This window comes from Oryza sativa, chromosome 9 (assembly GCF_034140825.1).
Source record: "Oryza sativa Japonica Group chromosome 9, ASM3414082v1".
NCBI classification, from domain to species: Eukaryota; Viridiplantae; Streptophyta; class Magnoliopsida; order Poales; family Poaceae; genus Oryza; species Oryza sativa.
The window spans coordinates 25,718,466-25,728,921 of record NC_089043.1 but is presented as its reverse complement, the minus strand read 5'-3'; the positions used below and the strand labels follow the sequence as shown (position 1 = coordinate 25,728,921).

General features: G+C 43.7%; 1 protein-coding gene across 2 annotated transcripts; it reads right to left on the bottom strand.

The window, feature by feature from the left end:
- Window positions 1-6,225: 6,225 nt before the first annotated feature.
- LOC4347727 (WD-40 repeat-containing protein MSI3) lies at window positions 6,226-10,399 on the bottom strand. 2 transcript variants are annotated; one of them, XM_015756946.3, is made up of 5 exons: window positions 9,698-10,399; window positions 8,476-8,619; window positions 7,996-8,120; window positions 7,259-7,363; window positions 6,226-6,698 (listed from the first exon to the last, which is right to left on the bottom strand). In XM_015756946.3, the coding sequence occupies exons 1-5, from the start codon at window positions 10,319-10,321 to the stop codon at window positions 6,464-6,466; spliced, it is 1,233 nt and encodes a 410-aa protein (XP_015612432.1). In that variant the 5' UTR covers window positions 10,322-10,399; the 3' UTR covers window positions 6,226-6,463. The 2 variants fall into 2 exon arrangements, with proteins under 2 accessions (XP_015612432.1, XP_015612433.1); XM_015756947.3 differs by having other exon boundaries at window positions 7,259-7,354.
- Between the last annotated feature and the right edge of the window lie 57 nt (window positions 10,400-10,456).

Genomic DNA, 10,456 nt, shown 5'->3' with positions numbered 1-10,456 from the left:
CAAACTTTTAATTTTTTTTAGGAACTAAACACAGCCGTATTTTCGCGTAATGTAGTTGTAATACTCTGTATCTTTTTTTCAGTTTTTTTGCAGTACTATGTTTTTGCAATACTCTACGTTGTCATCTGACAACTGTGACGTGGAAAAGTAAAGCGACAGTCTCAAACCTGCGGCGAACATACCCAAGTGGGCCAAGTGATGGTGTGTGATGCCCATATTTCGTTACATGTGGAACAACAACTCTAGTGCATGCCACACGCCACAAATACTCACTCCTGTGTTGTTCTTCGGTAGTACTCCATATACCGTGCTTACTTGGTTGGCTAGTAATCTAGGAGTATCTAGCTCCGATGAGTATACAAAGTCCAGAGTTGGTAATAGGCAACATCCAGAAATGGTTGGATACACATACACCGGGTTGTTGGGCACCAGTAGTGACCCTCTACAGTGGTGATCAATGTGGGCAGCTAGCGAACTTTAATTGCTCACCGGACCACCACTCACATCTAGGTTGTGGAGTGACGTTTGCAACATGTTGTAGGATCTGTTTGGCTTAAGAGCATCCACAATCTGAGACACTCCTAGAGTGTCCTCACTAACTGAGGACACTTCAGGGGAACTCAGCTCGCAATGGAGGGTATCCCTGGATGGGCTCCTCAAAATATAAGGCAACTGGATGAAGACACTCAAGCCCACAATGGGTATCCCAACCAAAAAGCCCATATTTGGTATTTTCCTATACTACCCTTCTCTATCCTCCAGCCCACTGATGACAATTTTTTCCCCACCGCACCGACGCTTCTCCTCTCTCTCTCTCACGCGCGCATCGCCAATCTCTCCCTCTCTCTCGTGCACGTTGCCTTTCGCCTCCATCCTCGCCCTCCCCAGCCACCGCGGTCGCCTCCCTCTTCGCCCTCCCCAGCCGCCGCCGCGCCGATAGCCTGCGCCCTCCCAAGCCACCGGTGCGCCGCCGACAGCTTGCGCCAGATCTGGTCACCGCGGCCGCGCGAGGAAGCCCTCCGCACGTCGCCGGCTGGAGGCCGACGACTGCCGCGACGCGCGGTGGCCGGATCTGGTCGTCGCCGTCGCCTCTCTCCTCTCTCTCTCTCTATCTTGCGCCACCCGTCGTCACCTCTCCTTCTCTCTCGCCGAGCGCGGTGGCGGACGGCGAGCAGCGCGGGGTTGTCGCCGAGCAATCTCCATCGCGGGGTCGTCGCCGGTCGTTGTCATCGCCAACTCCGTCTCCTTCCCACCGCCATGGGCCTCCCAGTCCCAGCAAAGAGGCCAAAGGTGAAAGGGGAAAAATCAGGTGCGGGAGCCGTGTCCTCAAGCCACGACATTGCCCAACGCGTTCTCTAGCTCCGTGGCTCGACGAAAAGCGACCGAGGAGCGTTGGGAGACGCGCCCCTCTGCTGGGGGATGGCAAACAGACGGATCGGCGACGGTCGTGAGCAGAGACACGCTCGGGGTACCCACTGTGGATGGCCTAAGGGGGTGTTTGGGAGAGCGGGGCTAAAAACCATAAGTCCTTAGCAACTTTAGCCCCTCTCTCAAAAACATAAGTCCCGGGGCTAAAGTTTAGTCCCTCTCTCCCAAACACCCCCTAAGATTTTGAGAAGCTTATAAGAATCTGGAAAAGTTGGGTTTCTCAGCTTCTGATTTCTAGTTTATTTTATGAATTTTACAACTACAACTTCTTATAATCTGAATAAAAAGCTAGACTGTTTACTGGAGGTCTTAATTCTGAGGGAACCTACAGCAGTTAAAAGCTTCCCAAAGTCTTAATTCTGAGAGAATTTATAGCAGTTAAAAGCTGTCCAAATACTCCCTCCGTCCAAAAAAAAAGGCAAACCTTAGGTTTCCGTGTCTAACTTTGACTGTCCGTCTTATATAAAATTTTTTTATAATTCGTATTTTTATTGTTGTTAGATGATAAAACATAATTAATATTTTATGCGTGACTTGTCTTTTTAATTTTTTTCATAATTTTTTTAAATAAGACGAATGGTTATGTTGGACACGAAAATCAGGGTTTGTCTTTTTTTGAGAGGGAGGGAGTGGACCCGTAGAGACCAGCGAGGCAGGTGGACTGGATACTGGTAGGAGGAGTAGCACGTGAATTGATGGTGGCATTGGCAAAGCCGGCGGAGGTGCAAGCTACACGCGACGCGACGCGGTTGCTTTGGCTTGGCTGGCTGGGCTGGTGGCAAATTGCATTGCATTGCCGGCGTGGGGGCACGCCTGCTTCCCTCGATTTGGGCCCCCGTCCCGTCCGGTTTTCCCTGCCAATTAAAGCGCGGCATGCCACGGCCTACGAGCAAGTTTAACAGTATAGCTAACTATGAGCTCTAAATCATCTATTATTAATCTAATAGCTCATTTATGTGATAGTTATCTATATAAGGACACCCACAATGGTTATCTATAGGCTCTCTACAAGAGATCCATGTCAGCATATTTTCCTACTTGAAAGATATTAAATAAAAAGATAGAGTAAAGCTATCTACTAACTTAGAGATAGTCTATAGAGAAAAATGAGGCAATGCATGAGAGAGTTATAGATACCTATATAGACATATTATTAAGGTGGTTTACTATTAATCTAGTCTATTGCTGAGATGTACATGTTTTATAGAGAGCACCTTACTTTACCATTGCGGGTGCTCTAAGCATATATTACACCGTTAATTTATGTTCTCATCTCTCATACACATAAACGTATTATATTGGAGTTCGTGCTGCAGCTGACTATAAATCTATAGCCGGTTTTGTTTCTCTCTTCCCTTCTCTTCTCTCCTCTCCTCCATACATGCTTATAGCTGACTTATAGTCTCCTATTGTATTCGCTCTTTTATTACTACCACCGATTGTCACCACCACAATTACTCCTCCTACCACCACTAGTCCAGTACTCCCTCCGTCTAAAAAAAAGAAGACAAACTTTGATTTCCGTGCCCAACGTTTGACCGTCCGTATTATTTGAAAAAAATATAAAAAAAATAAAAAGACAAGTCACGTATAAAATATTAATCATGTTTAATCATCTAACAACAATAAAAATACGAATTATAAAAAATATCATATAAGACGGACAGTTAAAATAGGATACGGAAATCTAAGGTTTGATTTTTTTTTCTTTACGGAGGGAGTACTAGGAGTACTCCTCCTCCTGCTAGTCCCCAATGCATAAGAGTAGGGTGATGAGTATGAACAGTTGCGATGGAGATGCCGACTGCGGAGAGCAGTACGCTCCCGAGCAGCGAGGAGTAGCATCGTACGCGGGGTAGCGTAGCACCTCGCGTTTCCCGAAAGCATAGCATAGGGCGTGGCAGCGTTTTGGTGGAGTGTTTTGGGTGGGTACGGGGTTGTGATGAGCTACGCGGGCGACGCGCGGAGGACGGCTGAGACTTGACCACACGGGAGCAGCTGCAGAGCGCGCAGAGGTGCGCAGTGCCCAGCCAGCCCCGCCTCGTACGTATACTCCGTACTACCTGGACATAGGAGTAATTAAAGTGCTTTGATTAACGTGGCAGTAAGTGCATTGATTAAGGGTGAGTTGTTTGGTTCGTCCGATAGGATGATGCAGTTGTTTCTTACAGTAAGTTGGATGGATGAGGGTAGGGGTGAAAACAGGACGGAAACTTTCGGATTCCAGACCTATTTTTGAAAACTGAATCTGTTGGTCGGAGTTTTTTTTTGAAATGGAAACGTATTCGGAAATATTTTCTCGAAAACGGAATCAAAAATGATAAGGGCATTTTCCGTCGGAACTCGGAATCGGTCGGAAACTTTTCGGAAATTTTCTCGGAATTACTGAAAATTTTGTGACTGAAATATCCTGAATTCTTTTTTAAGCACTAAATAGTCTATACCATAGTGTTTGGCTGTTATTTTTTTAAAAAATATTTGTTATGCAAATCTAAAATTACATAAGAATATTTTTCTTCCTACATTGGGATTTATCAACAACATTACTCTTTTAAACAATTGGATTTATCAGTTTGAGTTTTTTTTATTCCGATAAATTTTCGTTGTAGTATTCGCACCGGTCCATTTTCATTTCGATAATATTCGATTCCGTTTTCGTATCCAGAGTTTCCGATTCCGATTCTGATTCCAAAAAAAAAATGAAAACGAAAACGATAAAGATGGTTTCCGTCCGTTTCCGTACCGTTTTCACCACTAGATAGGGGTGAATAAATTAGTTTAATTAATAACAAAATATGTTAATTGTCAATATAATAGACTAAATATAAGCCAATTTTGAAGGATGGTCTTTTCAAACATCTTCGTGAGATATTCAAATGTGAATGGTCATATCTTACTTTCGCCCATGAACCAACATAGGCCGTGTTTAGTTGTAAAATTTTTCTTCAAACTTTCAACTTTTCTATCACATCAAAGCTTTTCTACACACACTTCCAACTTTTCCGTCACATCGTTCCAATTTCAACCAAACTTCTAATTTTGATGTGAACTAAACACGGCCATAGAAAACATGACGACCAAGGCGAGGTTAGTTTATGGTCACATTTGGCCACACCACAGTTTATTAGGCATGTGTTTGGTTCACTGCCACGGTTATGGCTTACCACACTTTTTCAATTAGCACGCCTCACACGTTGTGGACTCAATTTTCTTAATTCTTATCAACTTTGCTTGTGGTTAGCAATTTGTCCATCACACTTTTCTGGCTGTCACAACTCACATAACCTCAGTTGTGGTAAAGTGTGGACAGCAACCAAACAAACCCAAAATCTCATCCATTCGAATCCCATGAACCAACACACTCTAAGCATCATCCAGCTCTTACAGTTGTATTGGAGATAATAACCCTAAGTGTCACTCGACTCTCACAGTTGAACTAGACATAAGAAGTGCTCATGATTTGAAACACGGCTGAAAAAACGTGGAAGAACAAGCAAAGCAACAAAAAAAATTTATGGATATATAACTTCTATATTTTAAGATCTTATGTTAAAAGATACTCCCTCCGTTTCGAAATGTTTGACGCCGTTGACTTTTTATCACATGTTTGACCATTCGTCTTATTCAAAAAATTTAAGTAATTATTAATTCTTTTCCTATCATTTGATTCATTGTTAAATATATTTTTATGTAGACATATAATTTTACATATCTCACAAAAGTTTTTGAATAAAACGAACGGTCAAATATGTGCTAAAAAATCAATGGTATCAAACATTTCGAAACGGAGGGAGTATATTACAATGAAAACCTTTAAAATTAAGTTGCGAAATTTAAATCTTATATGTGCTTGAAACTTAAGAATTCCTTTTTTTTGTTCAAATATATTTTTTTTTCAAAAAGGAAGGGAAACGAAAAGATGATCTGATGAGAATCCGAGATGCGATGTTGACCGGCAACCCCGGTCTCGCTCTCTGGCTTGTTCGTTGCGCTCGTACGAGTGGGGTGCAACGCTGGTTGGCTTCCTGTTCGTGAGCGGCCACGGTGCGGTGGTGTAATCACAATCACTCTCACTGCTATCACACGCAGGGTGCCTCTCGATCCTCCACCGGTGCGCACCGCGGCGGCACCATGTCATATCAGGCATATACTCCCTTCGTCCTAAAAAATGCCCAGTCCTTCAAACCAATAATTATTATTTTTTTTACGGAGGGAGTAGCGGCTTTGGGTTTCGGTGGGTTTGTGAGCCTTGTGTTGTCACAATTTCACGTGAGCTTCTGTGAAAAACCCTGTAAAATAGAAGCACTACAGCGTCGGCGTTTCAAACAGGGAACTCGGTTGTTAATCACCTTGGCATTGGACATTTGGGGCTCATCTTTTCGTTTATATTTATACTTATCAACTAAAATTTAAATTTTCAACCTTAAATTTAAAGCCAATATTAGGGTTTTTTCATCAAAATTTATTTTTCAGCCTTTGCTTTTAGGTCGTCAAGAACACGTACAATACCAAGGAGATCTCATTGACGGTGCCATATCATACACGATGGGACAGCCACGCCTCGCTTTTTACCGATACAACTACTACCCATAGAACATCGGAACGTGGCACATGCAGGAGGCACCGAATGATTGATCCGATGCACATATGGAGGCCCCCAAACATGAAACACCACTCGATCGATCGATCGATCAAGCTGAATGCCAGATCAGCAATGCACAAAGACAAAGTCGAGCATGCATGTGAACGTGTAGCAGTAAACACCGCACAACAGTTGATCAGGGCACCACCAACCCAGACAGCAACCAGGCCAAAGATCAATTAGTGGAGGCAAGGCAAGGCATACAGTAGTAAATAGTTGGACATTCTACATCAAGATGTTCCATCCTTGGATTGGAGGTGTCAAACGAAAACGAAAGCTGATTAAACAACAGCATCTCAAAGCCTACTAGAGGTTACTAACTGAATATATGATCAATCCAACCAAGCTATCCAAAGACGCAACAGAAACAGAATAGGGAAGTTGGCCAGGTCCTTATGTGGCTGGGCACGAGTCATCATCATTGTCATGGAGATAATTGTCATCACAGTATATGCTTTCTGCCATCTCCCAGATCTGCAGGATGTTATCCTCGGCCACGCTGGCCATGACCCATTTCTGGGTGGGGTTCCACGACAACTCTGATATCTTGGCTGTGTGGCCTCCATGCACGAACAGCAGCTCCGGTGGACCATCGTTTGCATCCTCCTCTGCCTGCTCGTCTCCGATCCTGAAAGGTAGAACACACAGGGCAGTGAGAACCAGCAAAGGCGCAGCAGACGCAGATCTAAAAGCAAATGTGTCGCCACTCGCCAGTGAGAATGCAGGCTTTAGTTTCAGTTGGGCAGGAATCTATCAATCTATCATGTCAGTGGGACATACAAAGCATGACAAACAATGGGGATTCTAATTTTGTGAATGCAGGTACAATGTTAGCAAATCACCCGAACTAGTAAAGCTAAACTCTAAAGATAAAGCTCCCAAAGGTAATTCACATAGTACTGAATAGCTAGATGTGTAGCTTTTAACTAGGAGTAATTGTATACGTGTGTAACCATTTATACTGCTAAAGACTCCTTCCGAATGCAGGAATTTTACAGGATTTTCACAGGAAACAGTTCAATTCCTTCAAAATTCCCATGAATTTCCTCCAAACCAAATAGGTCCTAAAGGTCATTGAAGCTATTGTCTTGAGTAATTCCTTTTTCTGTTTCAGTTAGTATAACGTAAAATACTAACTGCAAATATAAGGTTGAAGTAGATCATAGGAGACTAGTCGACTAAATTTACCTGCTAACATCCCATATCATCACCCTTTTGTCTGCAGCTGAGGATGCTAACACAGTCTCCAAATTAGGATTCCACTCAACCTGAAAAACCTCTCCCCTACAGGAGCTAACATGCAACAGAAAAATGTCATTTGCATATCAGAAAATCAATTAGGTTGCATAACTCAGTTAGACCGGAGAACCACATGTAGTGTAACTGACAAACTGTTTGCTAGTATGCCATGTTGATTAGTAATAACTTTCCTGACAAACTTGAAAGTAAAGGAGTAGCTTAGCTCAAAAGTTCTTGCCTTTAGCAAAGAATTATTCAGCTCTCCTATATCCTTATACAGGTAGCAAAATCAGCGAGATAAGTAGTGTGCTTTTGTGTTTTACGGGAACACTGTCACTGGCCTCATTCATATCAACCAGATGCTTATGATTTTCTAACACATGGGTTCAAATGGCACAGATGATATAATAACAACTACTGTAACAGTACGAGTAAAATAGCACTTCCTGCGAGTATCGCAATGTAATGAGCACATAAGAAAAAAAATCATTTTTATGTAAATGATCAAGATGTTCTTGGACGATTTGGTTATTTGCATGCCTCAAGTCTCAAGTGTAACAACACATTACCATACACTACTGCACAGCAGCAGAGATGGGGGACTGGTCAGGGCACGATAATGTAGAGAAAAAAGAAAAAGAAAAAGGGAATGACTGAAGGACGGAGGCTACAGCAAGAAATCATACTCATGGCTGTCGAATACATGCAGGCTTCTTGACAGTTTTCGCAAGTCAAATAGCTTAATAGTTGCATCTCCAGATGCTGAAGCCAAGATCCACTCATTAAACGGATTGAAGGACAAAGAGTTTACCTGAGAAAGCAATAATGTGTATTATGAACAGCACGACAGTTTTATAAGAGTAAACCATAAAGCTCAGCACAAACATCAGTATAGCTTGTACTACAGTGAAGAGAAAAATATTGCTGAACCTTATGTGTGATTTATATTGCAGTACTATATAGATAATAAATCATGAAGCAGACAGATAGAAGGAGCTAAACCTGCATAAAACAGGCATCATAGGCCACTCCAATGTACATAAAGGAAAAGCCAAGGTCAATGAAAATGAAAAGAGGAATATGCTTTTACAAGCTATAGCCTATATGATGTGCTGAGCAGCACAGAAAATGATTAGTTCAGCAACTCATGATTAAATCATGCTTACTTCTTTTTGGTGTGCTACTATAGATTGTCCTGGTTTATTAGTACGCAAGTCCCACATCATCAGCTTGCAGTCATCCCCAGCAGATCCAAATAGGTTTTCATCTTTCAGGTGCCATGCAACATCTTCAACAACATCGTCATGAGCCTGCAAAAAGCGTGACTATGATATATGTCACTCTGAAAAGGAAACAGGATAGCAGTGGCACGAACTATATATTTGACATCTTTGTTATGCTTGCTGCCACAATACAGTGGAATTCTTCTGTTGGACCAAATGAAACAACCCTCACACAAGTCCTAACTTAGATTTCCATCAAAATATTTTTGGACAAATGATCTGACTAAAGCACTTACGGTTAAACCAGTGAAATAAGAAAGCAATCAATAACACAAAGTGGCTGATAAAATTATAATATAAAAGATCACAAGGTCCGTAAAATGGTTGTAGAGAACTGTTAGCAGATTGGAAAGAGGAATTATACAACATTGTTACATGAACTGCTGCATATTCAATATTGCTTTTACGTGCGTACAAGAATTGCTCGACTAGCTTGCTAGGTGCTAGCCATTCCTTGCATGCCAAAACAGATACTGATTGTTCTGGAAAACAAGAGCTAATTTACTATCCTCCAGAGTATTGCAAAGTAGAGGTATCTCCTAGTTTTAATACCTCCAAAGGTCATAAAAAAACTCTTTCCACAATTACATTTAAAACATCCCAATTTCATGATGTTTGCTAATCAGCTCAGGTGCCTTCTAGAACGCTCACATAAAAAAAACTCAGTGATCTGTTTATGCATAATAGAATTGTTCCTCACACCAAGAGATGATTGTTTGTGCTTAAAATGCAGCTATGGAAATGGAACCATGTTCTCTTCTCGACTAGTTATTCAATTGCTGTGTCCTTTCTCCTACGCAGTGCAATTATCTACTCTGGAATTGTGCAGTTATTTCAGTTATAATGATTCTCTTCCAACATTTAGGAAAGACCAGAAACAGTTCAATTTCATTATTTCAATATTGTTTACTAAGAGATCTGGCAGATCAAAATTTGTTTACTGAAAAAAAAAAGGGGAAGAAACAATCGAAGCATCCTTACTAAATGAATTGGATTATGAATTACGAATCATTGCTCAACTGCATCGTATAATGTAACATTTAACGACTGTAAATGTTTACTGCAAAATGGAATGAGGGGAGGGGGGCATTTGACGGCGCATTACCTCGAACACATGATGTGCATCCAGAGACGAAGCTCCACTCCCAGCAGCGAGATCCCAAAGGCAAATCTTCTTATCATACGAGCCGCTCAGCAGCAACCCCTCCTTCATCGGACTCCACGCCAGCCCATACCCCTCCGCTTCATGCCCCCTGAGCACCACATCGGCGCCGCCCTTCTCGCCGCCGTCGCCAAGATGGTACACGTGCACCTCATCCACGCAGGTCTTGGTAGCCACCGTGTACGGCCTCTGCGGCATGCAGCGGGCGCGGTTGACCTCGCCCTTGTGCGGCACCGAGCGGGAGATGGACACGGACGGGGCCGGGACGGCACCGCCCGCCGCCGCGGCCGCCGCCGCCAGGCGGGGCGGGAGCGGGAGGGCGGCGTCGGCGAGTAGGAGGTGGTTGGGCGTCTCGTCGGAGGTGTGGGTGCCGAGGACGAGGCGGTGGGAGCGGGCGGAGCCCGGCGACCGGGAGTGGGAGGGGAGCCACTGGACGGTGAGCGACGGCCACTCGAGCGGCTGGGAGATGACGAGGTCGTAGAGCACCGGCGCGTTCTTCTTCCAGTTCTGGTGCTCCTCCATCTCCGCCGCCGACGACCTCGCCGCCGTGGAGGACCCGCCGTCCATGGCTCTTCTCTTGCGAATTGCGCGGGAAGTGGAGGCGGCGCTGTGGTGCTCTCCCGCCAAAAAGATTGGGGAGACGATGCGGCGGAGTCAGAAGAGATGGTGTTTTATGGCCGAGTTAATGGGCTTTTATGGGCC

Bases quoted from the DNA above. Each gene is read 5' to 3' on its own strand.
- LOC4347727 (XM_015756946.3), bottom strand. From the start codon at position 10,321: ATGGACGGCGGGTCCTCCACGGCGGCGAGGTCGTCGGCGGCGGAGATG. The intron at 8,620-9,697 runs GTAATGCGCCGT...CGCTTTTTGCAG, and splicing joins ATGCACATCATGTGTTCGAG to GCTCATGACGATGTTGTTGA. The intron at 7,364-7,995 runs GTATGATTTCTT...GTTGCATGTTAG, and splicing joins CATGTATTCGACAGCCATGA to CTCCTGTAGGGGAGAGGTTT.